The sequence below is a fragment of the Poecilia reticulata genome, chromosome 19, assembly GCF_904066995.2.
Source record: "Poecilia reticulata chromosome 19, P_reticulata-male-v2, whole genome shotgun sequence".
NCBI classification, from domain to species: domain Eukaryota; kingdom Metazoa; phylum Chordata; class Actinopteri; order Cyprinodontiformes; family Poeciliidae; genus Poecilia; species Poecilia reticulata.
This window is the reverse complement of record NC_088848.1, coordinates 23,180,373-23,208,180: the sequence shown is the minus strand read 5'-3', so window position 1 is coordinate 23,208,180 and position 27,808 is coordinate 23,180,373. Positions and strand designations below refer to the sequence as shown.

Here is a 27,808-nt window from a genome sequence, read left to right as displayed (position 1 = left end):
TTCCGGAGTGTTCCACAGGCAGCCTATAAAGGGCAGAGAGGGGGCTGTGGGAGGTCTCACTCCCAGCAGCTGATATTGCTCTATTTATAGCTTCTTGGGCCTGGTCGTTGTATTAGAGCATATGGCGTGACACACGCCTTTTACATTTCTGTGATTTAAAGAAATAAAAGAAGTAGCTGCTCTTTTAATTTTTCCAGGAATCAGAATGAACAAACCAAAGATTGTGAGACCAGAAGTAAGGTAGGTGTTGGTTAGTGCATAGTAGGAAGAAGCTGCTCACGCGTGAACCTTTGTTTTGAGCTTTCAGGTTTGAATCTTCACACCGATGAAACAAATCACCACTGACTCTGTTTCTCAACAGTCAGCCGGCACATGCGCTGTGGTTCGACAGGAAGAAATACGTCACCATCAACTTTGCTGTTCAAAAGCCGACAGATGTCCAAGTGGACATCCAGCCAGACAAAATGATTTTGTGGTGGGTTTGTATAATTTACTCTGCTGATAACTGCACACGGTTTTCATCTGACTAAACTTCTACCTGTTAAACAGCTGCAAAAATGACACAGATGACGTCTTCTACAATGAACTACACTTTTATGATAAAGTCCAAATCTACGTAAGCATTCACCTTTTGAAACTTCTTGTGTTTAACTTACGTGTGAAATACAACATTAAATGTAGACCTGGAAATGCTTTCAACACTTTCAAGGACTCCAGAGAGAGAGTGCATGAACGCACCATCAATGTCTTGCTCAGAAAGATTAAACCAGACGTTGCATGGCCTCGTCTACAGAAGGACCCTGCAAAGGTAGCAGCAGTAAAAAGCTCTCATCTCACACACATTTAATTTCTGTGACATTTTTGTATTGTTGAGTGTTTAACAATACGTTGTTGCTCCTCCTGCAGCCCAGCTGGATTTCCGTAGACTTCGATAACTGGAGAGACTGGGAGCATGAGGAAAATGAGGGAAAGGCAGAGTACGACCAATACGTGGATGTGAGTGGGATCCTGTTGAATTTAATTAGGTTTTCATGCAGCTGTACAGGCCTCTGCATCCTGCAGCTCTTGAGCCATGTGTGGCTTTTCATAACTTTAACCATATACGTATGTTAAAGATCTGAGAAATATTCAAAAATATAAAGGCAAAAATAAATTGTATGAGAATATTTTGGGTATTTCGTTTTTCATACTTTGCTCAACATTTCCACAAAGGAATAGTGATACCAGGAATTTGTTGTTTTTTGTTTCTTTTTGTTTGTTTTATTGTCCGCTTATTAAAGTTTGAAGTTGTTCTTTGTTGTTAAACGTTAGATTTACACTTTTATTTCATTAATTTAACTGTAAAACAAAGGCTATTTATATATTAGGTGTCCATACAATTGAAAAAGCCTCACATATGACTACAGATTGTTTTGTTGATTAAGAAAAAGTTCCAAACTTACCCTGTGGGTTATAAAGGTTCCTAAAACCTGCAATAGACCAGCAAAGAGTAGTGCAGGTTTCAAAAATGGAAGGAAATTACATCATTTTTAATTACTTATTTGTTTTGGCATATCAAAATTTTGGATGTAGTGTGTATTTGGATTCAGTCTCAGCATTTTTCTGAACCATATTTTACTGCAATTAGAACTGCAACTTCTTAGCGGTTAGTTCAAGCTCAGTCCATCTGGAAAATCTGACATCTGAACAAGACATTTCAAATCTTCTCTAATGGATTTAAGTCTGAACTTGGAATAAGCCATGTTAGCATGTGAACCCTGTTTAAACCTAAACCCTTTCATCTAGCTCTAGCTGCATGTCTGGTTGTTTTTCCTGCTGGAAGGTGAACATACAGTACCAACAGATTTTTGCCATGTCCTTAGCTCCGTCTTCCCTCCACTCTGATCAGCTTCTCTGTCCCAGCAGAAGAAAAACATAAGCACAGCATGAAGCTATCCCCACGTTTTATTAAATAATGATGGTGTGCTCAGAGGGCACACCATCAGAGAGGGATGCGCACAGACTTTTTTCTCCTCAAAACGCTGAATTGTACATGAATGTATAATTATTAAACATTTTGTCAACAGATTCCTCTGAGTTGTGGATCTCTACAGCTCTCCCATTATGATTCTTTTCTTCATCTGCGATCAGTGTTCTGCTTGGTCAGACTCCCAGTTTATCTGACCAGTGCTCACATTTTCATTATACTGCAGCCACAAACTTTATTGTATTTCATTAGGATTCCAAAATAAAATCTGGAAGTTGTGGTGTATTTTCAGCCTATTTACGTATAAAATATTTCCAAAAGAACTTTTGGAAATTGTATCTTCCTTCCATTTCACAGTTAGGCACTACATTGTGTTGCTCTGTCGCATAAAATCCTGATGAAACAGTAAAGTTTGTATATGGAGTACACAGTAAAAAAAAAAAAAATCTCTAATTTACAGTAAAAGACAGGCAACTGTAGTTGCCAGAATTTGACTGTATTTATACAGTAACATTTACAGTATTTTACCGTAAATTATATACCTTTTTTTTTTTACAGTGCATGATGAAATGCGAAAAGATTCAAGGGTATGTTACGTACAATTATGCAACATATGCATGATTAAACTCCTGGATATGTTGGTTTTTTTTCTTTGTCAGATGATTCAAGAAATGACCAGTGACAACAAAGGAGCCATACCGGACATGGGGGACCTCAGTGATGTAAGCAGAGGAATCTTTGAGCTTTCATTATGTAATATAGAAAAAATATAATTCAAAAGAATATGTACTCAGACATGTATATATTTTCTTCTCTTGCAGTCTGACTGACACAGATGGCTCTTCAGGATGGTTTTTGGAGACAGATTTTCCTATACAGCCCTGGATTTTAAATGCTGTGCTGATGCTAGGGAGAATTGTTGTGAGATAAAATTGTGTTACATGCTTTTTATATATAAATCTATTTCATGCGTGTTTATTTGTGTATTATGGTGTATGATGTTAATGTTTTGTCTGTATTTTCGGTTATATTTTAAAAATGAACAGTCAACAGATGAAATTGACACGTTGAAAAAGGTGATGGAGACAGATGGAAAAGCCTGGCATTTTTGTTAACTCCAGCAGGTGGCAGCATTGAAGGTATTCAGCATTAAAGGCATTCAAGCGGAATATTTTTTGCTTTATATAGGATACCTAAAGACAAAAAAAAAACATTTATAAACAGATTTAATATTAAATAGAAACAATTTTCAGTCAGTAGACATGCAAAAAATATATATTATATATTTATATTTATTACTATATTTATTTATGAATCTTGACATACTGATATTGTGTTATGCTATATTGCATTTGCATTTGATGACAATGAGACCAAAATCTGAGATAGAAAAAGTGTCTCATCACCAGCAGGTCAACAGCACAGGAGCACTACACACTGTACTCACTATTCCTTTTCACTCTGGACTGATGTCCAATACAAGTCAGACTCCCATCATCTATTCAATAGAAACAGAGTTAGAGCAAATACTATTATCATTACTCGATGATTAGTGGTTGTTGTTGGGAAGTATAAACACCTTGGTGTTCACCTGGACAGCAGACTGAACTTGACATCAGAGAGACAGAGCAGAGTTTACCTTTTGAGGAATCCTTCAGTGTTTTTTTTCTAACCAGTTAAAGTGATTGAGGTCAAAGTTCTCATTCTCAACAGCGACTTGTTGACAAAATGCTGCATATCTTCCATGTTGCCATCTTTTCTAACATTCTGTTGGGGCAGCAGCAACAGAGCCAGGAACTTACAGCTCAAAAAGCTGAAGGTTGGTTCTGTTCTGGGAACTACTGTGAAACATCTGGAGATGATGGTACAGAGATACTTTTATATAAAATGAAGAACACTGTGGATAAAGAACATTAAATTTTGTAGTACGAGTTACAACATTTAATTTACCTCTAGGATTATAGAAGTATTTTTTAATGTAACTGAACAGATAGACACTGATGTATTGTTTCGTCCTAAGCATATTATAGATACAGGAAGTGTTCGTCTGGGTGCCAGCCAATGATACGTGTGGCTCCTTTAAGGGATGCCCGACGAAAGAGGAAAACTCGAAGCTGTTAAGTTTGGACTACATTGCTACCTGTGCTTCACTGACATCTTTGAGTTGAATAAGTTCAAACGAGTCTTCGCCGATTTTAGACTCAGGTTTCACCTCTTAAACAGCCCGGAATGGCTTTCCAGTGTCAGAGAGACTGTTATATGAAAGAGGTACGAGTCTCTAAAGTGGAAACTAAACTAAGCATCCCGGAAACGTAACCTTTAAATCCTGCTGGAGCTTCTAGCATGGCTGCTAAACTACAGTAGCTAAAGCCAACTTCACTTTTATTTTCAAGAATAAAAGTGAAGTGAAAATTTTTGTCCATTTTGAGCTGTGAATTGTGTGTTTATATTCATTGTGCATAGTAGTGTTGCTCTTAAATCAATTGCAACATCGCCATACAAATTAGAAAAGCGTTGCTGGCTGACCCATTTCCATTCATTCGCTTTCAGTTTGTCACCTCTGTGGTTTCCTGCTGTCCTGCCGAACTAAAACAAGAAGTGAATGGGAGGAAAGAAACCCTCAAAGGTTTTAATGTCCTGCTCCAAGATACAATCCTATTCCCTGAGGGAGGAGGCCAAGTAAGCGTATTCATCATTAAGCTCGTTCCACCACTGAAAGTGTGTGTGACGCTGTTTTCTTAATGTTCTCACAGCCAGACGACCATGGTCTGATTGGAAAGGTTCCAGTTTTAAGGGTGACCAGGCAGGGACCGGATGCAGTCCACTTTGTGACCTCACCTGTGGAGGTGGGTCAGGAGGTGCGCGTGACGGTAGACTGGAAGAGGAGATTTGATCATATGCAGCAACACTCAGGTGAGGAAGAGGAGAGTCAAACAGCAGCGTTTTAACTGCCCTGAGATACAAATGTTTTCCAAGAAGGAACGCATTTTTTCTCCTTTTGTCACAATCACAAACATCCAGGTATGTTATTAGGGTGCTATGTAATAGGCCAATACCAAAATAGTGTGTAGATGTGAAATGGAAGGGAAATGACGCGTGGTTTTTCAATTTCACTACAAATGAAAATCTGAAAAGATTGGCACAAATTTGGATTTGACTGATTTTATTCTGATACCTCTGAATAACATCCAGGGCTACCAGTTGAGTTCAGAAGTCCTTTAATTTGAGAACAACGTCCACTTGTGTCCAAATTATTCTCGGCATAAATTCAGCTGTTCCGTTTCTGGCCTCAGAGGTTTGTTAGAGAAACCTCTCGGTCTTCATGATGCTGTCATGGAGACCGAGCAGCACAGCAGACAAGTCAGGGAGGAAGTCCAGTCCTGACGGAGAGAGCCATTTTGCAAAAGAAAAAAAAAGGAACACATTTAGAGATAACCCAGAGCCCATGTGTAAGAGGCATGAGTTAGATTCATCATGTGAATGTAGCCTCGTCACTGGGCTGGTGGAAAGAAGGGATGAGGAAGCTGGGCGTGATTGGATGTCAGATTTTCATATTTAATTGTCCCTGAAGAAATACAGTGAGCTGAGATTGTAACATGAAAAAATAAAATGTTCCAAGATATAGTTTTCTTCTTCTTTAGGCCAGCATTTAATCACAGCTCTGGCAGATGCAATGTTTGGATACAAGACCACTTCCTGGTATGTCATCCGATCAGTTTCACCATCGATAAAGACCTGAGCATCTCCCTGGTCTGATGTCATTTCCTCCCTCCCTCTCTTCAGGGACTTGGGCCGTCACAGAAGCACAATCGAACTGGACACTCCATCTGTTAAAGCCACGCAGCTTCAGGAACTGGAAGAAGCCGTGAATGAGAAGATTCGATCTGGGATTCCCGTCAGTGTTCAACTTCTTGATTTAAGCGACCCTACTGTGGAGAAAGTGAGTGCGTGCGTACACACACACACACACACACACACACACACACACACACACACACACACGCACAGGTTGTACTCGGTAGCTGTGTTTCCATTTACCATAAAATTGCACAAATTGTAATTACAGAAATGAATTTGCTTAATGGAAACATGCCAGCACACATTTTTGATAAGTTTTTGTGCAAGGCTTAAGTGGTTTCTCAGTCGTATTGAAATGGATGGATTTTACAAACTGCAATAGAAACACATTTTTCACATCGCACAACTCACATGATCAACAGCTGGATGTTACTACTGGCGAAAACGAAGACAGGAAGTTGTTGCAGGATGATAGTTTTAGTTTTTTCAATGTTCAGCTGGCTCCACCAGAGCTCTCACAGCATCACAGTTCATCAAAAGTTATGCGTCATTTGAACGAGCTGAATCCAAAACTCTTCTATAAAATCTTTGACTAATTTCTCCAATACGCCGCATACATAACCGCTCCCAAGTAGGCGGGGCTCGTCACTCCAATGCCTGAATAAGACGCCAACATCTAATCTTATGCCTGAAATATGAATATATGTTGCAGTTTAAAAACCACAGCAGTGACGGACATAATGATTTATCGCATGAATAAGCTTATTCACGTGATTTTAATTTCATTTCTCATTTAATAAAAACACTACAAGTGTGAAATGGATTTTTTTACATTAGCAGAATATAGACAGATTTGTGCACATTAGTAATGGAAATACAGCAGCAGACACCGAGTCACTATGACTCAGTGACTGAAACGTGATCACTGTTTGTGCGAGGCAGGTGAGAAGTCGGGGGCTGCCAGACGACCATGCAGGGCCTATTCGAATCGTCGACATGGAGGGCATTGATGCCAACATGTGCTGTGGAACCCATGTGACCAACCTCAGCCACTTACAGGTGACTCCCATCACTCAGACAGACATCAGCTGAGGTGGTTACGATAAAAACAACTTCTCTCTCGATTTTTAATTTCAGGTCATAAAGCTGCTGGGAACAGAGAAGGGAAAGAAAAACAAAACCAACCTGATCTTCCTTACAGGGAACAGAGTCTTGAAGTACGCGGAGAAGAGCTACAGCACAGAGCGATCGCTGGTCTCTCTCCTGAAGTATGTTCAAACTGACATGTCTGAAGAATTCCCACAATGCAAAGCTCAGAGATAAAAGCATCGTTTTGGTCATGACTCCACAGGACGGGTCCAGACGAGCACGTTGAAGCCGTGGAGAAGATCCAGAAGTCTGTCAAGTTGCTACAGAAGGTAGAAGGATTTCAGCTTCTGTCTGAAGCTGCAGCCCTGAGATTTTATCCAACCTGTCACAATGTGTTTCCAGAGCAACCTGAGTCTGCTGCGGGACATGGCTGTCCTTATTGCTCAGGACTTTAAGAACAACCCTCACAGAGGAAACTTCTTCAGCTTTCACAAGTAAGATAAACGGTCAACATAGAAAACTATTCATTACAATCAGAAAATAAGGATTTATGGGGGGATTTGATGTGATAGTCACTTAATATTACATCACTGTGTAAAGTTGAAAAGAATAAAGAGAACTGAAAAAGGAAAAGTTGGTTTGTTGTTGGGATGCACGATATATCAGCATTCAAAACATTATCAGCCTGATGATAACAACCTAAGTTTATTTCCATCTTGTTGCCGTTTGTTTCAGAAAGGGGCGGGGCTTGTCCCTGTGTGTGCCTCCAGCTCAGATGGAGGCCTGTCATAAGTTTTGCTGGATGATAAATTGCGATAAATGATAATATTGATGTTTTGAGACCATTTTCAATTAATCTAGTGGTAATGGTATAATGCAAGTACAGCCTCTCAAAGGTCAACAAACTAATTTCAAAAGTACCTTTAATACTGGAACCCTACATTTAAGTATACCAAAATAAATAAAATGGATTATTTCGTCCCTAAACAAAATTGACAAGTTACCTTGCATCAAATGTTTGCAGCATTTTTCAAAATGGCAGCTTTACAAAAATATTAAAGGGCATCACATTATTGCACTTATTTCAGTTTATCATGCGATCAAATTGCTCATTGCTTAGTCAGAAGCCTAGACAGTGGATTAATATTTCAATGTTAAAATAGCATAGAAATATCTCAAATATTGGTTATCAGCCCATACTAGCAATGTTATTGGCCCAATTTATCTTTTTTTTTTTTTAATTGGTGCATCCCTAGTTGTAATATGAGGAAATGTGCAACCTTTGGGGGGATGAATAAAAACCTTTGCAATGCATTAGAAATGTTTGACAATAATTGAAATCTTCCTCCAACTACAGAAAAGAAGGTGACAATGAGTTCATGAACATCATCGCCAATGAAATAAACACAGAGGTAAGACCTCCACCTGTCTGCTTCAGCCCCGCCTGATAATCCTGGAGTAATGGTTTTATTTGCCTGAAGGAAACTCTGGTTTTCCTCACTGTTGGAGAGGAAAAGGGAGCCGGTTTGTTTCTCCTCGCTGGACCCAGTGGACAAGTTACCGAATTAGGCCCACGGTAGGAGAGTCTGACATGTTACTTTTGTATTATTAAAAAAAAAAAAAAAAACGCTGTTGAAGACTCCTTTGTTCTCTTCAGGATTTTGGAGTTGCTTCAGGGAAAAGGGGCAGGGAAGAATGGACGTTTCCAAGGCAAAGCCAACAGCCTGGCGCACAGAGAGGAGGTGGAGGCTTTTCTGAGGCAGCGCTGCAAACATCACAGCTCAGAGGAAGAGTAAAACCTGCAGCAGAGAGCGCCCCCTGGAGGGAAGACCTTAAACCCCAGAAAAAGATGTGTACAGAACATTAGAATAAAGTCACATTATTGCAGTGGGAGGCTCAGTAGAACATTTAGAAAAGTTTAAGCTTTATTTTGGAGCAAATTTATACATAAACAGTTTACAAAATAACTGGCACAACTGCTGACAGCTGTTCTGTTAACACATGTTTAGAGCCTACAGGGTGTTTACACGGCTTCTCTAGATTCTCACAGCTGTTCTACCAGATTTCGGTCTGAGGCTTGGCCTGACCCAGAGAGAAGGTTCAGCCTGTTTAGTGGCTCATTCCCCCCCCTGATAGCCCATTTGTAGTTTTCTGGTACAGTTCACCATGATTCTATGTAAAATGTGAAAGTTGTATTTCTAAGCATTAATGACAGCAGGTGCTGGATGTTTTGCCCTCAGTATCACAGGTTTCTCACCGTACTGAGGTGGTAACAGCCTGGGCTGTTTGATGTGTGGCTCATCTGAGGACATGGATGCAGCTAAAGCTACAGTTTAGCTTAGCATGCGGACATTTGTAATTTTAGGGGTTGTTACGGCGACCACAAGATGCCACAGCATGCTGCAGCTCTGACAATTTGGGAGTTTTTGTCACCATTCACACCCATAAATACCAGAAAGTCATGAATTAGACATTTCTTGAAAAGTCAGAGAAATGAAATGTGTTGTGTTTGTTGTATTAGTTATTTTGTTAAATATTTCTTATTGTGGACTTTCTTCCATGCTGAATAAAGTTTGTCTGGTATTAGATTGTTTTCTAAACATTTTAGTGACATTCTGCAATATGATGAGTTTATATTAGAGCTCTGTACACATCTTTACCAGAGATGCCAGTTTGTCCATTTCTGTATGTACATATTTTCTGTTTGCTGAAATACTGGAGCACCTTTCTAATGATGTACATATTTGTATGTGGAATAATGACAGGTGGCTCCTATATCCACGTGAAATACAGGATGATGATTCAGGATAGAAATGCAGCCTCCGTGTAAATCGAGCCGTTTTTACGGTGCACCGTCTGAGATGCTTTTGTTTATTTTACCTCCATGTTAAACATAAAAAAAAAATTTAAAAAAAAGACCTGGTTTGCAGCGAGATATGAAAGAACCACAATATGAAAAAGAAAAAAAAATATATATATATATATCAGCCATCAGGTACATAAAAGCCACATTTGATAAACCTCTTAACCTGAATGAGTATTTGATCTGTTTTTATAGATTAAGTTGAATTTCAATGAACAAATTTGGGACTCTAAATTTGAAACTATTATTAACCAGTTACCTATTGAAATCCTTTCATTATCAGTTTCCATATCTGTCTGCAGATATAATAAATCATATGGTAAAACAAGCTGCTTCGTTTTACTCTCATAGTAAACATGTCCATAACTGTTAGTGGTTGAAATCCTCTCCAGTGTTCAGCCTCAAATATTTCATCATAATGCAATGAAAAAAATCCTAAAGAACAAACCCAACAAAGATGGAATTTTCTCTGTCATATTTGCACAATAAATATAGATTTCATTTGAAACTTTGAGTCTTTATTGTATTTTTCCTCCAACATTTTTTTCCATTCATGTGAAAGTGATGCACTACAGCAGCAAACGCCACTGGCGACTCATTCAAACAAATCCTCTGGAAATATTTCACTTTAATGTAAAACATGTTTAATATTTCACTTAAAAACAGGACAGATATGAATGAACAGTTTGGCACAATAATGTTAATGAGAAAAATCAGGAAGACACCTTGTAATGAAAGAATGAATGAGAGGCTTGCAATGAAAGTCTTAAAACCGTCTCTATACCAACGTAGAACCAGAACCTGCATGACCTTACAACGGACATTAACATTTTTCAACCACCTGAGGTTTTAGACTGCAGTGCAGCATGAAATGTTAACAGTGTCCCATTTTTATCGCCTTGAAGCCGTCTACATAAAATACACATTTATTATGGCAACAGTGCAAATATGCAAAAACACCCGTCAATAATAAAACACCGTCAGCTGTGAAAATAAAAGCTTAACCTGTTTAGTTTGGCTGAGTGTTCAGTTTGCGCGATCCGTTGTCACTGGAGCGGCTTCACGATCTTCATGGAGATGTAGTTCTGAAACAGAGAAGTTAAGACGAGTTAGCGCTGCTCCGGTACCTGGACAATATTATTTGGAGTATTTTTCATAAAAGATATTCAGAAAAGTTTCAGGTAGAATTACATATCACTGTAACCTCATTGCAAACACTGCTGCAGTGCTGATGATGAACTTGGATCAAATGTCCAAACTTTGTTATATGGGTCAAAATTACCAAGTCAAAAGTAATTGGCAGCCAGATTTATATTGATTAATAAACTAAGCATGCTGTATTTTAATAGAAATCTTAGCATATTTTTTGCAGGTTATGAATATTTATGTTTGCCTTATTAAAAGAAATGACAAATCCAAATTGCAAATTATTTTTTAAGGTCGATTATTTTCCATATTCTGTGCTTAGAATTTGATGTCTAAATTTAATTATAACTGAAAAACCTTGCTGTATATAGTTTAACAAAATTATTAAAAGCAGTTTTGGTTGAATTAGTTTAGGTAAAACTCACTGAATATATACATTAAGGATAAAATGACCAAAAGAAAAAGCAAATAGTGTGGTTATTAAAGGACATATACTTCCATGTTATGTAATTTGCTCTTACCGGTAAAGAGTACAGCAGGATGGCGATGAAGAGAACAACGATGATGAGGATGATGAGTCCAATGAACACCCACTTGAACCTTCTCCATATAATGAACTTCATGGTCTTGCAGGGGTTAGTGAACCAGAAGAAAGAGGTTTCTGGACGGCTGATGAGAGAATAAAGCAGCGTTTGTTCAGTTGAACTGAAACCCGTTCCGTTCAGTTTGGTAAGGCGACTTCTTACTTGGGAAAGTCCAGCTTTGGGTTCATGTTGGGTTCGTCCCGTCCTTTTCCTGCAGGTCTCTCGTCTGCTTCTGCTTCACTCACAATCTCCAGCGTCATCTCCACTTTACCCTGCCGAGACGAAAAAGTGAACAGGGACTCAGTTTGAATCTGTCTGCCCACAGATTCTCATCAAAACTGCTCTGCAAACCTTACTGGCCCTCTTTTTACCTGTACGGTTAGAGTTACACCTCAAGGATTTATTTTTATACTTGAATCAAACTATTCAGAAATTTGTCTTATAATGCAATAAGGAAGGGTTTTGTTAAAAAAGAAACACTGTACTTACACCCAGTACTCTCTTCCCGTCTTGTTCGATGGAGCAAGGCCACCAGCCTCTGACTGACTGCTGAGCAAACAGAGACTTTGCAGTCATCAGTTTGTCTGGCGTTCCGATTTCCAGATTGTCCATCATGTCCAGGGAGCATTTCTCTGGAGTTTTGGCAGGAGGGACCAGCTTGCGTAAATCCAGCTCCAGCATGCCTGAAAAAAACAAGAGTCAACAAGTTTTGTAGTTTCCACAATTATGAATGCAAGCACTGTGTGACACAAGGTGCAGTTTTGGGCTTTTACCCAAGTAATCGTCCAATGAGAACTTGTCGTTATCCCATATCTGAAGCAGCAGCTTGGGAGGAATCCTGAACTCTGTATTGTCGAGACTCCAAAAGTGTTCCTGATGCAGAACGAATACACACACGGTTACATTCATTCAACAAAGCCGGTCCACTTTACGAAAACCTTAAACACGAATTACCTTCTTGGAAACGAGGCAGAGCTGTTCAGCTGGCAGGTAGTCAAAGCCAAAGACAAACCGCCAGTTAAAGTTTCCGTCTCCATCCAGAGACCTGTAGTGGACGTCAGTCTTCTGTTTGTCCTCCTCCATGCCCGGCATCCAGCTGCCACAGAGAATGACAGAACTCATGAACTCATAAATGTCCTTTGTTGCTTTGATTGGACAACAAACAACCCTTAGAGAAAAACTAGACAACCAGGCCAACAGGTTTGAATTTACCAAGGAATGTTTTTCTCATCCACAATTGAGACTGAATTCTATATTCAGTCTCAAAAGTACATAACTAATATTTGATTAAACGTCACTGTGAGCGACACCTTGCCCCCAAGTTTTCTATTGCCATCAACATGATTCAATATGTTTGGGGTCAGAGTTAAACTGAACTGAAGTTATTTTTAAAGCTGTTCCAGAAACTCCATAAGATGTTTTGGTCTTTAGAACCGTCTTTCTGTTGGAACACCCAACGGCTTTTACTTTTTAATTTTTAGCTTATGAATTGAGGCAAGTTAAACAATTATGAGGTCATCTTCTTCATTCATTATTCAATCCATTTCATCCAACGCATAACAAGAACAACCCACAGCTAAGCAAACCCGCCGCATGATTCTACATTTAAAAAGCCTGATCTTAACTTCCTTGAGGAGATGTCTCAACACAGTGGCCAAGCAGGTCAATCTTCATCTGATGACTGTAAAGGTAGTTTGGAATAGGTAAGGTAATTTTATTTAAATAGCACATTTTCAGCAACAAGTCAATTCAAAGTGCTTTACATGAGTATAATAATAGTTAGTTCAAATTAATTCTGAAACCTTCAACATCCACTACTGGAAGACTTCAGTACATACTTTAGCCTCTGTGACTTTGTTCCATTTGTAAAGTCGCTTCTTGTTGTGGAAGGACTGACTGTAGCCTACCCTTTCACGTAGATGTCGCTCATGTTCTCTCCCGTGATGCTGGTTTCATCCAGAGTGACGTCGGTGGTGTTCCAGATGACCGCTCGCAGGAAGAACCTGAACATCGGCACAGGTCGTAAGGTCAGGTCAGTTTGGTGGCGTAATTGTGCGTTCAACGAGGGAGAAACATTGCAGACTTACTTTTTGGGTTTGCGGGGTGTGATGTCAAAGGGAGGACCAGGGAGCCCGATGCTTTTGGGGAAGACATCTACCCACATCTGAAGCCTTCCCTTTAACCAACACATATTGCAACCAGTATAAACACTAATTTGACCATATATTCAGATTTGTTTTTGTCAAGGTAGTCATTACAAAATAATCCTTCACATTTGTTACATGACCATGAAATTTAGTGTAGTTATTATGACTATATGCGATAGACAAACACAAGTAGTGGAAGGAAAACATTTTTTTAATATGCACACAAAAATGTGACATCCATTTGTGTTAGTCAAAATAACTAAAATAAAAGTTCCACCACAATTACCAGGTGTTTGACGAACACATCTAGTTTTGCAAATATAGAAACTGAAAATAAAACCTGAAAAAAAAAAATAAATCCAATTGGACTCGATGTCTGAAACAACATACTTTTTCAAAAAAAAAGGTTTTTGCATAAGGATGAGGTGTTTTTTTTTCCAGCCATATCAAAATTCATTCACAAAACATCACCAGTCACATGATCAACAACCGGATGTTACTACTGGTCAAAATGACAAAGACAATGACAGGAAGTGACAGGAGAATATTGTTGTTTTTTTTACATTATATAGAATATAGACACATTTGCACATTGGTAATGGAAATGCAGCTACTGTAAGGCTGCACTGTATTTTATTAAGGGGCTGAAAATAAATGCAGTAAAAACCTGTCAGATTTTTACTAAAAAAAAAAAAAAACACTTTAAAAGCCATGCATGACTGGACTGCTGGGTCACTGATGTCTAACCTGAGACAGATTTGGCTGGAAGGAGCTGTAGAGGGTCCTGGTCTCCACGTGTTCAGGAACGAGTCCCTGAGTTCTGAGGACGTGCAGACAGAGGCGTTCCCGCGGCGGGCCCAGGTGCTGGTGAATTTCCGTGTTGTTTTCTTTACGACAAAACAGAGTTTCATTTAAATTGGTTGAAACAAACGACCCCCTTCTTACATCGTTTTAATCTCTTACCAAACTGAGCCAAAGTGTAATCTTTTCCATTGAACGTAAGTGACGTGCCGTTGTCCTCCATCCTGGGCTTGGACAGGCCTTTCAGTCGGGCCAGGTTCTCCAGGATCTGAGACGGCTTCAGCTGATCCCGCCACTGGTTGATGCCAGAGCTTCAATGACAGAGAATCATATTTCACATCGCTGTCCTTAAGAGCTTCAGACGTTTCACTGCATGTGAGGATGATAAAATCAAGCGGGCTGACAGTTTGCTCACATGCAGTAGGTCTGAGGAAGGCCGCAGTAGGAGTTGTATCGAGACAGGAAGCGGTTCTCGAGGTCGATGACCGTCTCGCCGACCTTTTCATCACGAGTCAGGAGATCATAGTCGTACACGGCGATTTTCAAGTCCTTGTCTTGAGGCAGGAAACACGTCTTCTCAAACATCCTGAACAAGAGGAAGGTTGGAAAATGCCCAGCGTGACACTGAAGGAAGGATGAACAACAAGGCCAGTAGATTCACCTTCCAAACACAGGGTTCAGGGTGTTGGGCAGGTAGTTATCTCTGTCGTCCACTGTGTTTCTGCCCACTGATATTTTAATATACGGGTCACACTGAAAAGACATAAACCAAGTTAAAGTGGAAAAATCATGAGCATGATGATGATTTTTTTTTCCCACTACGGCTCCATTCTCACTCTGCCATTGTTGTCTTTAGGCTGCAGGTCAATTGCCCGAACCACATAAATCCTGACCAGACACTCCTGAGGTCCGCTTTCCGGCAGCTCTCGGAACTGCCGGGGCGGGGCAGCAACGCTGGGGTCATCTGGCAGGGGGTACACTTTGAACGCCCCCTAGTGGTAGGAACAGGGAAACACAGATGAGCTCAGGAGAGCGTGGTAGCTTCCATATTGCTAACCACCACCACAGGGTTTTTTGTTTTGCGTTTTAAAAAAAAGAAAAGAAAGTATTTATTATACAACACAGTACGACATACATAGCAACGGTACATTTGTGAAAAAGAAAAAAAAAAACACTGCAGGTTAATGGATATTGATGACAGTGTGCGTGAGAGTGTGTGTGTGTGAGCAATGACTGTGGACTGAATGAATTAACACCGACATTATCAGCGTGTAAAGAAATTAAAAACATCAATCAAGTCATAATACTGATAAGAATAAATCAATAAAGGTCAGTTAATCGTAAACATACAATGGATCAATTAATTAAATCAATTAATTTTTTCAACTGAATTAGGACTATTTTGCATCACTGAATCCAAAAATGACATCCATTTTCTTCTCAATCAGGTCAGGTTTTTATTCTAATTTGATTTAGAGAAATCCCATCTTGTGACTAACTTGATGACATTTTTGTGACATCAGTTCATTTCTGTTCATATTTCTCATCCAAAAAAGGTTTAGGAGAAAAAAAAAAGTGTTTTCTAACACCGACATTATATAAATATTATATAAATTAAATGTTACAAACTTGGACTTCTGTAAATTGAATAATAAACAGTAATAATGGTAAGTTCATGTGAATTGAACATTACGTCTTCATTGTGTAAAATTCTCTGTCTTTTTTCTGTCCTGATAGAATCTCTCCTCCTGTTTGTCACTCATTGATCAGATTCTCAGGAAACTGATCCACATATCAGAACAAGTCATGAATTTTGATGCCCATGTTGCTCCATAGTTCAGAAAGTTGACCTGGTTGAGCAAAACCAACGTGATTTTTGGATTCGGCTCATCAACACGACCCTAAAACAGTTGAAAACCCCAGATAGTTGTTTTGGCTGCTGACCAGTATTTTATTCTGAATATGTTCTGGTACCTTGAACTCTCCGACCACGGTGGGGTCTTCGTCCCCGTTTTCGTTCTTGCCTCGCTGCAGTTTGAACGTGTTGCAGAAGTCGGTCAACCCTTTGAAATCGTCGACATTCTCCAACTCACAGTCATACACCTGAAAATTTGCACCAACATTTAAGACTTGTGCAACCAGAAACATAATTCTGTTTGCCACACAATGAGCTGTGATGGGTCAGGATCATTTCTTGTAAGAAGAAATCAAGTCTGCGTACTTTAAGGGTGTCGTAGCCTTTGCTGGTGTAAGGGCCGCATCTCTCCTGGTCTCCAACTGAAGCGTAGAATTTACTCCACCAATCAACCGTTTCCTTTTCCTGAAGTGCCGTTGCGTTGCATGATTATCTTGGCAAAGTTAAATGTGCAATCAGAACTTGAAAGATAGAAATGTTTGTCTCACCTTTTCTGAGTGCTTTGTAGACAGACAGGATGAGGAAAAAGGTCAATAAATGAGTCAGTCATGATATCATCATCAGAGGACACACATGGCGAAGGCGATGTGGCGAAGGATTAGTGAGCATTCCTGATTTTATGATTGATGGTACAAGGGTGTAACCAGGAAGACAGATGCACCTCTGAAAGAAGTCTTCAAATGTTACCAGCACTGACCAATCAATAAAAAAGGTTCAAATTAGAGTTTAGATTTATAGCTGGAGCTGAACCAAAATTCAGACCAGGATGGGCCAAAATGATCTGGTTGGTGATCGAGTCGAGTCGGGTTCACGCTTCTGTGGTGCATTTTTCACAAAGCGTACAGGACAAACAGTACAGAGAAAACTAAATGAAAAGTGTGAAATAAAGACGTGTTAATCTAATTAGAACAGTCTAAAAAGTGGATTACCCTGCTAAGGAAAGAAAGAACGGTGCATTTATTTAGGACCAACAAGCGCAGCACATTAAACTGCTAATGTAGACATGGCCCCGCCCTCATCCACATCCAAATGTCCCAGAGGATTTATGCTCCACTACATAAAAAAGTACATTTCCACCAAAAAAAACCCTCAAATGTTGAGATCTCAGAATTTTTTTTTTTTTAGAAAAACAAATTAACATTTTGAGATTAATCTAATCTCAGAAGATTTATTTCTGAGTAAAAGAAATTTGAGTTTGAAAAGTTGAACATTTGCTAGAAAAAAATCATTAAATTCTTTAGATTAATCTAAAAACTTTTCCAGAAAAACAAAACAAAAATAAAAAAGAAAGAAAGAAATTTGAGTTTGAAAAGTCAAAAATTAACCATGTGTTTACAAGTGACAAAATAGAGGAGGGAGATGTTGCACTACAATAATGGTGGTATAAAAACAAAAGCAAAAAAAAAAAGCTTAATTAAAGTAAGTCAGGTTTAATTCAGACTCTTGGAGTTAATTAGTTGGGTTGGATGTTTTTTAGGTCCAACCTAAAAAAACAAAACAAAAAAAAAACAAAACTACAAAAACAAACAAATGTTCTCACTAATAAAAATATTAAAGTGCATTGAAACTCATTCATTTACTAAGAAGGCGTCTGGCTGTGTAAATACAGCAGTTCTGTGAAGACCTCAGTGGTTTGGTAAACTTGAGCCACAGCTCAGAGAGAGAAAATGTCAAATGGATGATTTCTGGCCGTTTTCTCCTCTGGACGAATTGGAAGAGGCCAGCAGCCAGACATCCCATCAGGGAGCCTTTGCTTCATGTTACACCCTCACTGTGATCAAAATGATTCAGTGTGTCTATTAAAGCATTTCTAGACACATTTGGTAAAATCAGCTGCGGTGTGGATTACAGCCATGTCACTGGTTTAGTGAAAGCTACAGGAAATAATCATACATACAAACGGGAAAGTTGGGGAAGCCAGTTTGTCGAAAACTGCAGACATACTGTACAAACACTGCAAGCCAGAGCATTGAAATCTGTCAAAATTTGACACTTTAGGAGCCAAATTCTGTTTGTGTTTAAACTCAGTGCTGGGGGGAAAGACACAGGAAACTAGCATTAACCTGCGCCTCCAGCAGCGGTCTTCCCTCGTCCATCATTATGGCAACGTCCTTACGAGGCGCAGTCATCATCAGAGCCACTGTTGAACAGAAATGAGGAAAGATTTTCTCCCACGTCTGGAACAACTTGTCGACTTTGAGGAACTGAAACTCACTCTTGGAGGCCCTGGCTCCCTCGGAAACGATGACGTACGGGTCGCACCTGAACTCCTCCAGACAACTGATGGTGCACTGACCAACCACAGGCTTCCTGCCAAACGGCCGGTGGTCAATCACCTTCACCACGATGGGAGGAGTGTACATCTCATCCTTTGGAAGGAGCTGAGAGGGAAAGAATAGGAAACAACCTGAAGCTTTAGAAAGAAGTTTAGGATTTTATATTTAACAACTAAACACTGAGATGTCGAATGCTCATCTATGTCCTCTTATCGCTTGTGTTTTATCCAAAAACTGATGTATTTAGATACAAAGTAGTGTGTAACTGAAGTGGGAGCAAAATTTATATCTATGAAGTTTTTTTAGACAGTGAGGTAGTGATAAACTTCTTAAAGAGGTTTTATCTAAAAACACTGGACATAAAGACTATTTATGGGTAAAGTCATGTGACTTTGTTGTGAGCTAAATGCTGCAGACATTTCCTGGTTACAGTGTTTGGAAGAACACATCAACATATTTTAAATGTTTTTATGTCCAGTGCTTTACAGATTAAACCTCTTCATGAAAAGTGATTTGTTCCCTCTCTTTTTGGCCACAACTATTAAAATAAAAACATCAGTTCATCTGTTTCTTTTTTGGTTTCTGAGTTTAATGCAGTTTGATCAGAAGCGTCAATTGCAATATATATGACTTTTTCTGCAAAGTGCCTCAAGACGACATTTGTTGTGAATTGATGCTATATATATATATATATATATATATATATATATATATATATATATATTGCTCAAAAAAATAAAGGGAACACTTAAACAACACAATATAACTCCAAGTAAATCAAACTTCTGTGAAATCAAACTGTCCACTTAGGAAGCAACACGGATTGACAATCAATTTCACCTGCTGTTGTGCAAATGGAATAGACAACAGATGGAAATTATATTTCATTCATTCAGATCTAGGATGTGTTATTTGAGTGTTCCCTCTATTTTTTTGAGCAGTGTATATACACACACACAAACACACACACGTACTTTTTTTTAATGGGTCCTGGTGAATTATTTTAGCCAAAACGCTACTTTTAAAATATCCGTGCTGGCATCGTCCTTTAATGACATCATCATTACCACTTTGATGAAGAGGACGGAGCCGGGGAAGTTGGGGCTCTTCTTCATGTTCTTGATCACAGCAGACTCCACCCGCAGGCCTCCACACTCCACCACCAGGCTGGGAGAAGACACCGCCGCCAGCTGGTAGGTCTTCATGTTCCTCAGACCCCATGCCAGAATCTGGAGGCCGAGAGGAGAGCTGGTTACACAGAGAGACGGAGAGCATCGACGGACCGGAGTCTGCGATGAGCCTCACCTCCACAGCTGTGAGCTGCACCACCGGCCGGATCCCCTGAGGGACCATGTAGAGGTTCTCGGCTCTTTTTGGGGGAACCAGGGGAAGATCCCCATCACCCGACTGCAAAAAGACAAACTCTCAACGTTTTGTTTCCAAGACTGACCGTAGAGAGACAAATAGGGAAGAGGATGAAATACCAGTTTGAAAAAACACAAAACTTTTTTACTAGTGCTCTGAAATTCAGGGTTCTTACAGGTTTCACATTTTAAAAAGTATGATTATTAAAAATGTATGAAAATAATCAACCAAATAATTGATTAACCGTTAACAGGAGTATTCAGACTCAAAAAAAGGCTGTTTCCTGTAAGAACATATGCAGAGCAGCAAAAACTTCCAAAAATATAAGATGCATTTAAGATAAAAAATAAAAAAAAAATTTAAATCTGTTCTTCCCAGCTCTCCTCTAGTTTCGGCCTCACCTGGTTCAAATTCTGTAAAAACGAGCAAACCTCACATTAAGTATCTTTTACTATCCTGTTATTAATTAGTTCATTTAAATATGAATCAGCAGCAGATCAGCCTGACATTGTTCTGACGAGTCAAACAGAAGGAATGAGTTTCACACATGGTGATTCTTTTAGCTGCAGTTGAATCGTTTGCTGCACATCATGAACAGCATCATTGTTCATCACTGTTTTTGCATTCAAGGCAATAAAATAAACTTCTTATTTAAAAAGAATTAGCATTTTTATCTTGCACAAAATATTTTTTAAGTGCAAGTTAAAATGAAAAAGTTGCAGTTATCTGGTTGAAAAGTTTTATTATTGGATTAATCTTCAGAATAATCGATTACTACAGCAATAGCTGCAGCCTTGATGAACTTGACCATATATCAACTCTACTGCTCTAGATTATCCCAACATTATGAGCTAATCTGTTGTTCACAGAATGAAATGAAAATCATTTTGCTGTTGTACTTTCCGTCTTTTCCCAGCATTCCGTATTCCAGTCGCTCAGACTGCCAGCTGTAAGAACGCGTCACCTCCAACCCTCTCAATTTAAAACAGCAAGAAATGTTTGGTGTCAGGAAATGAAACCGTATAGAAACAGTTGGTGTAGCAGGTCATTCAGTCCAAATGCAAAGCAGGAAGGAACGCTCCAGAATTTCTAAGAATGTAAAGCAACCCGTTTCCCAGAGATGTACAGATTTTTTTTTTTTTAATAAATCAGACCTTGTCTTTCAGAATGAGCTCAGCCGCCACGAGGGCCTCCCCAGCCCTCTGGCCCTTCTGGATGACGGGGTGCCACAGCAGCCGGGGCGTCTGATCTATGCTGGAGTTCAGCTTCACCAGCGGGACGCAAACGCTGCGGCCCAGCTGCTCGTCCTTCCCCTGCACACAGCATCACATGTTTCACTGCCACAGAGTTCAGCTGGAATCCCCAACGGCAGAGAACCAACGAGGAGCTGAGAAAACTCCCGGAGGGGAACGGATTTATTCAGCCACAGTCACACGTTAAGGAGGGGGAGAGACGGACGCTGTTTTGCAGGGAAATAAAATTCTGAAGAATGTTCCGTTACATATAATAAAGGCATGTTGAATCTTTCCTGAAGGAAAATTAGACCTTGAAAAGTCAATTTTCTGCCCTATGAAAGTTCAGCGTTTGAACTATGCATTTACAGTCCGAAGCTATTTCATCTGTAAATGGGATCTTTGAATCATTGTAATATACCACCACCATGCAGCCTACCACTTGGTCGCTGTCGTAGAACTCCAGGACCACGTCTGGAGGATTGGCGTCAACGTTCTTGGGGTCTCCGTAAATCTCCACGTCATTGAAAATCAGAGTTTGGTCCCAGGTCGGGTTCAGCGTGGCTCGGAGCTTCTCTGTCGTCTTGCTGAAGTGAAGGAAGGAAACGTGCGCGTACGGATCTGTAACGGGGGAAGACGTGATTTTACCTCATATTCATTTGCATGGGACAGTCTTATTAAAAACACAAAGACTTGTCATGTTCAACATGGAAATCTGTAGCAGACATGATGCTGAACTGCTTTTCTCCAGGTCACTTCAAAACGTGGTTGCAGGTCTGAGATAGTCACATCAACCTACTAGTGTGTGATTTAAATACTTAGTTTAAAAACTAAATATTTAGTTTAATTTGTAGCTAAATATTTACCTCCGATATATTTAGTTTACAAATATTTTGTTTGCCAACGAAATATTTAGCTCCAATTGAGATATTTTCTTTAAATATTTAGCTCAGACCTAAAAATTTAGCCAGCAAGCTAAATATTTAACTCATGACTAAGTATTTATGTCAGAGATAAATATTTAGTTTGAAAATGAAATATTTAGTTTGTAAACTATACATTTAGTCTATAGCCTAAATATTTTGCTTCACATTTAATACTTAGTTTAACTAAACATTTAGCTTGTGAATTATATCTGATTATGAACTGCACACATTTATGAATGTATGAACATGATTAAATATAACTTTGAAAATTAACACTCAGTTTATTTCCCAGGCTAAATAAACCAAATATTGCTGTTAATGTTTTACTGTGTAACTTTTGAAACGCAGCCCGGTAGCAGAGCGCCATTTGACCTGCTGCAAGAAGCGATGCTTTAAAAGGATTTCACTTTTTGAACTGAAATAAAATAAACTTTTTGATAACATTTTAATTTCCCGACATGGATCCACAGATCTTTTGCAAACAGATAAAATCTTACCAGAGAAACTGTCTTTGTCCATAGACGTCAGGTTCCTCGCCTGGTAGAGATAGACTCGGAGGTGGTACATGTACGACCCTACAGAGGAGTTCAGGAAAATAAGATAAATTCACATCTGACCCTGCTGGTCTGTGGCATCTTATGTTCTGATTGCCTGTGGCTCACTGTCGAAGGAGCAGGACACGGTGGGGGTGTTGGCCCCAAACAGCTTGGTGGCGTCCTCTTTGGAGCCTTTCTCCTTGTCCTCTGTATCGACGCCCTGCAGACCAAAGCAGAAACATCCTTCAGCGGCGTGTTCATGTGTCACAAGGGAAATACAAGCCAAACTGCGCCTGAAGAGCCGGCTTTCATTAATCGTGGGTAAATATTTGGTGACTCATTAAGCTCACAGTCAGTTCCTGCTTCCTCTGAATTACCAACAGGACAGTTTGCTGCTCTGAACGACAATCTGTCTGTCTGTGACGGTGGATCCAGTTTCACTCACTAATGCGCCCTCCAGCTGAAAGATGGCGCAGGCTCCCAGGAGATCTTCGGGCGCCATCTTTCTCCTCAAACGCCGTCGACGGAACGAGTCAGAGGAACGCTCGTTTTGATGGAATTTCCAGCCAATCAGGGAGGAGAATTCCCATCCCTCGGGGTCACCGTGATCTCTCCTCTGTGCATTTGAGAACAAACATCTAAAGGCAACAATATTTCCTTAAATGGATCAATGCAGAAATGCATGTGGCAGCATTTCTGACAGTTCCTTCACTAAGCCGTGGCGTTGGGTGCTGACCTCCAGCGCTGCTCCGGCCGGACGCGCCGCTCTCTTTCGGAGCCGGACCAGCCTCCTCCGCCGGTGGACGTGGTACATCTTCTCAGCAGGGACCCAGGATCGGGGCTTATCGTCTGGAGGAATGGTCACCCCGTACTCCCAGCCTGTGCAGAACACACACACACACGCACAGAGTTATATACTTTTGTCATTCATATTATCCTGGCAGTATTTTGTCATTTTTATGTTTCTTCTAGTGTCATTTCTTTTTTTTACCCCTGAACTAACGGAGAGCACTTTGGTGCAGAGTTCACTGCTGTACAGCTCTACAGAAATAAATGTAGATTTATATGTGAGTGATTTATTAACCTGTCTTCACACATTAATTTGTGTTGCATGTAATTCTTAATTCATGGGATCTAAATCGCCAGTGCTCTACACTTACAGTATGTAACTTTTATACTTAGAAATACATTTTTTTTTTTGTCTTTTTTATTTTTTTACAGTCTGCCATTAATGCTAAAGCTAGTTAGCATAGCCACCAATGATGGTAGATGAACAGTTTTCCTGTAACTAAGCTGTTCCTCCGCCATTACATGAGATGATTGTCAGCGCTTAACCCCCCCTCCTCCTGGCTCTGATTGGCTGTTTCTGACTGAGTGTATTTCTGCAGATGGCAGTGAGAGCATTGATTAGATCAAAGCACATCCATGAAAAGCTCAGTTTATGGATGTAAAATGACACATTGTGAGTCTCTGCACCTTGATCATCCACAGCTCTGTTGATGTCCACCGTCCAGCTGTCCTCCCACGTCCAGCCCGGAGGACAGTCGAACTCTTTAGGGTTTCGGTTTTTCTCTCCGTTCTGCCCAACACACAGATCAGGTCAGCTGCATTTTCATAATCAAGAACGTGCATATCTTTTTTTTTAAGCATCTGAGTAACAGAGAGATGATCCGCAAGTTTAAAAGATCCAAATTTGTGTATTTTTTTGTCATAGAGATCCTGATGGTGTGTGTGTGTGTGTGTGTGCAGCGGCTCGCTGCTCTCACCACGTCGGTGTACGGCTCCGAGGGGGCCTTCCACTCTCCGCCGGGGAAACGGCTCTCGTTCTGAAACACCTCGTCCATGAACTCCGTGTGTCCGGCGTCTGCCTCGGTTAGCAGGCTGAAGCAAAGTCAAACCATCTTTTTAATAAAAAAAATTATGCAAATATTCAGTGTAGGTGGGTTAAAATTAAATAAAGCCCTAAGGCAGAGGGGTTAAACTAATTTTGGGCCACATAAAAATCCTGACTGTTCTCACAGGTATTGATAAAACCCATTAGCTAATGACTAAAATATAAATAAATAGCTGCGTCTGCATCCAGTAATGACTTCAACATTGAAAGTCTTTTCACATTGATCAGTTCCTCCAGGATTTCATGTTTGTTTTTGTGATTTTTCTTTGCAATCATAATCATATTACTTTCAAAATCTAATATTTCAAAGGAATTTTTGGAATATTTGCACTTATGCATGACATTAAATGGGACTGTTAAACTCACCACATCAATCACAGACAATAACGTGACATTAAGTAAAGCTGAGACATGAGTGTAGCAGAAGTAGGAAATACTGCCACCTGCAGGTGGGAGTTAGATTTTTGCAGAAAATTTGCAATAAATTCACAATTCTGCATTAGCATGAAAAAATGCGGGGTTCTGTTGATTTTGGCGCGACTTTCTACGATCAAGGGATTGCGAAAAACTGGAACTGACTGACAGAGGTCATTTGGTGCCAAGAGACACACGTGCCCTGGGGAAGCTTTAAAAACAGAAGCAGTTTCTATGGAAACGACCATAAGGGAGGCAGAAATGTTTGCCGTTTAGTTTGATTCCAGTTAGAATTAACCTAACAAGTTTTCAAAACGACACTTCCTCCTGATGCTTCCCCACAGCGCTGCCTCTTCCCTTTACTGCGGGGCACCAGCTGCTAATGCCTCTCTGTTCTCTTTTTAATAATAGTAATTGTCTGACATGGAAGCCCATTTCCACCTCTTTGATAGAAAAAAAACAACTTGTAAATCCTGACTTTTCTCACAGGTACAGGTTACTGGCAAAGTCATAATTCGCCAGTCAGCGAATTATGACTGACTTATGACGCCATCCTGAATTATGACTTCGGATTCGCCATTCCGCGATCATAAGATATATTTTTTTCTACAACAAACCTGGTTCTTTGAAGTTTATTTGATATTATGGTATTGTTCAAAACTCCCAATATTACAAATATTACAACAAATCCTAAAGATTTGCTCGGTGATGTTGGCAAAATCCATTTCTTTCTATCAAGACAAACTTGTCTCATTCATCTTCTTAGAACGCAAGAGAGCCAATTCAAGCTAGCTCTGTTAGCCAAGTCATAATAATGATAATTTCTTTTTGGGGGGGATTTCATCAAACACCAAGACTGGCTGTTCTGGAAAAAAGAACTTCCAGGTCACTGGTACGTTCTGCTACAGACATCAAATCATATTGATGCGAGAAATGTAAACAAAGGAAGTGTGGTCCATTAAATTTAGTCCTGGTGAATAAAATAAGTTTTTCTGTGTTGAATTTTACTAAATAAACAAAGACTAGTTTAGACAAACTTTTCTCCCTTCATTAAACCCGTGTGTTCTCACGCTTTCTCAGGGTCGATGAACCAGTCAGACTCCCACTTCCATCCTCTGGGTGGCATGAAGTACTCCTGCTTCAGCTTCAGTTTTCCTGTCACATCAGAGAACTTGTGTCGGCCCACCAGTCCGGTGGTTCCCCAGTTCCCGAACACTTTAGCCTGGTTTTCATACTGCAACACAGCAGACGACACAGCAACTGAAAACGACTGGACAGGCATCCATCCATCCATTCATCCATTTTCTTGCACCTTTGCCCCTCAGTGGGGTCGGGCGAGAGGCGGGGTCACCCTGGACAGGTCGCCAGTCTGTCGCATGGCATGGACAGGCATGAATATCCTTAAACTTTTATCCATTTTCTCTCTCATCACCATGTTCTTGTATTTATTTTGTTGATATTTATGTGATTATGTTTGGACGACTGAACAGAGCGTAGTGACTCCACAGCTTAGAATGCCGTTTTATATACCAACTCTGCTTTAAACGTTTGCCCACATTACAAAGAAGAGGATCGTATTCTGATTAGGAAGTGAAACAAACTGAAGGAAGTTGGCTGCATATTTAGTAGCATCATAGTAAAGAGGGCTCAATACAATAATATGCTTCTCAGTTCAAGTGTTGTTGATAAACAACCTCCAAGTTGGAGGAAACTTTATATTAAAATCTTAATTTGAAAAAAATAAATAAATAAATTGTCCATAAAAGCTCAGTTGTTGAAGTCTCATACCAGTTCAGCAAACACACTGAAGGTTCCCTCTGAGAAGGCGTTGAACCTTTTCTCGTGTGCAGAGAGGCCGAGCCACATGTTGACCCTGACCTGGACCGGAACCTTCAGGCCTTTGGTCTTGTCCATGGGGTACTGAGGGCATGAACACCACAAAGCTTCAACAAGGTGATGAAGAAAGTAGCAGTTCAGGAAATCTAACAGCAGAATCTGGTCCAGTGTTTCTTTCACTCCCTCACACTGTGTACCTTCAGGAAGATGGTCCGAGTCTGGCCACAGTGCTGCCCACAGGCCTGCTGGCTGTAGGTGGAGTAGAGGATCTGATGAGCCGGGATGCGGCTGTAGGCCACACGCTTCTCGCCGCGCAGCATCCAGATGATCACGTCAGGCATGCTGTTCTGGGGCTGCAGACGAGGAGAACGTTGGCAGGGAAAACTTTGGACATATTAGGACGATCCCTGAACGCCAGCCGGAACCCAGCCTCAAACCTCCGGGCTTTCTGTGTGCGTCTGTGTGCGTCTGTGTGTGTGGGTGCGTGTGTGTGCGTACCTCGTCGGCCAGCTGGTTGAGCTTGTCCGCCCAGCTCTCTATGTCCGGCACCGTGTCTGGGATTTCCCTGGCCTCCTCCCTCATGCGTCTCGCTGCCACCTTGATGGACGTCAGAGCACTGTCTCGTAGTTTCTTGATCTGGATGTCCAGAGATGTCAGGTTGGAGCGGCCCTCCAGGTCAGGGGTGGGGAAGCTCCACGAGAACACACACAGTCAGTCAATCATTATCCACACACACTTCCATGTCAATACATTTTCTGGTCTTGTTGATTTGTGGTTATTCTGATCCTTTAACCGGACTTCCCTTTCATTAAAGCAGAGATGCACCAACAAACACTTGATGCTAACCATTTCTAGCATTTTGTAAAAGGTGTTTAGGCCCCGTTTAAGAGTGAAATAAATAAGGTTCGGCAATATATCTGATATCTCAAGTCAATTTTTGATTTAAAACATTTTCAGAGTCAATCATTTTCATAGTTAATAATTTATTCAGTCAAAAACCTAGACTTTTTCCCCAGCAAT

The 27,808-nt window shown here is 40.2% G+C and overlaps 3 protein-coding genes across 8 annotated transcripts in view; 2 read left to right on the top strand and 1 right to left on the bottom strand.

Moving 5' to 3' along the window:
• The first annotated feature begins 62 nt into the window (after positions 1-62).
• Positions 63-2,944, top strand: ptges3l (prostaglandin E synthase 3 like). Its single transcript, XM_008438131.3, has 7 exons — positions 63-240; positions 362-475; positions 550-616; positions 710-808; positions 907-996; positions 2,626-2,688; positions 2,788-2,944. Exons 1-7 carry the CDS (start codon positions 206-208, stop codon positions 2,794-2,796), a joined length of 477 nt encoding a protein of 158 aa, XP_008436353.1. The 5' UTR covers positions 63-205; the 3' UTR covers positions 2,797-2,944.
• Positions 2,945-3,283: 339 nt separating this feature from the next.
• On the top strand, positions 3,284-10,224 carry aarsd1 (alanyl-tRNA synthetase domain containing 1). The gene is made up of 12 exons (XM_008438132.3): positions 3,284-4,234; positions 4,517-4,645; positions 4,720-4,879; positions 5,608-5,665; positions 5,750-5,906; positions 6,707-6,823; positions 6,902-7,032; positions 7,116-7,182; positions 7,256-7,347; positions 8,211-8,265; positions 8,335-8,429; positions 8,511-10,224. Exons 1-12 carry the CDS (start codon positions 4,196-4,198, stop codon positions 8,647-8,649), a joined length of 1,239 nt encoding a protein of 412 aa, XP_008436354.1. The 5' UTR covers positions 3,284-4,195; the 3' UTR covers positions 8,650-10,224.
• Positions 10,225-10,329: 105 nt separating this feature from the next.
• Positions 10,330-27,808, bottom strand: part of LOC103482105 (myoferlin-like) — a 37,688-nt gene continuing 20,209 nt past the window's right edge. For all 6 annotated transcript variants that reach the window (XM_081600211.1, XM_081600213.1, XM_081600212.1 and 3 more), the window contains 32 exons: positions 27,287-27,479; positions 26,986-27,141; positions 26,741-26,872; positions 26,023-26,186; positions 24,411-24,525; positions 24,121-24,223; positions 23,381-23,523; positions 23,090-23,260; positions 22,771-22,864; positions 22,606-22,683; positions 21,622-21,803; positions 21,105-21,263; positions 19,891-19,992; positions 19,653-19,814; positions 18,525-18,690; positions 18,373-18,449; positions 16,798-16,809; positions 16,616-16,714; positions 16,369-16,497; positions 15,231-15,386; positions 15,056-15,147; positions 14,810-14,980; positions 14,557-14,705; positions 14,341-14,480; positions 13,534-13,622; positions 13,354-13,449; positions 12,401-12,542; positions 12,220-12,319; positions 11,936-12,129; positions 11,609-11,718; positions 11,384-11,531; positions 10,330-10,801 (listed from right to left, as the gene is read on the bottom strand). In XM_081600211.1, the coding sequence (XP_081456337.1) occupies positions 10,763-10,801; positions 11,384-11,531; positions 11,609-11,718; positions 11,936-12,129; positions 12,220-12,319; positions 12,401-12,542; positions 13,354-13,449; positions 13,534-13,622; positions 14,341-14,480; positions 14,557-14,705; positions 14,810-14,980; positions 15,056-15,147; positions 15,231-15,386; positions 16,369-16,497; positions 16,616-16,714; positions 16,798-16,809; positions 18,373-18,449; positions 18,525-18,690; positions 19,653-19,814; positions 19,891-19,992; positions 21,105-21,263; positions 21,622-21,803; positions 22,606-22,683; positions 22,771-22,864; positions 23,090-23,260; positions 23,381-23,523; positions 24,121-24,223; positions 24,411-24,525; positions 26,023-26,186; positions 26,741-26,872; positions 26,986-27,141; positions 27,287-27,479 (4,063 nt within the window). In that variant the 3' untranslated portion in view covers positions 10,330-10,762. The remainder of the gene's footprint in view (positions 10,802-11,383; positions 11,532-11,608; positions 11,719-11,935; positions 12,130-12,219; positions 12,320-12,400; positions 12,543-13,353; positions 13,450-13,533; positions 13,623-14,340; positions 14,481-14,556; positions 14,706-14,809; positions 14,981-15,055; positions 15,148-15,230; positions 15,387-16,368; positions 16,498-16,615; positions 16,715-16,797; positions 16,810-18,372; positions 18,450-18,524; positions 18,691-19,652; positions 19,815-19,890; positions 19,993-21,104; positions 21,264-21,621; positions 21,804-22,605; positions 22,684-22,770; positions 22,865-23,089; positions 23,261-23,380; positions 23,524-24,120; positions 24,224-24,410; positions 24,526-26,022; positions 26,187-26,740; positions 26,873-26,985; positions 27,142-27,286; positions 27,480-27,808) is intronic.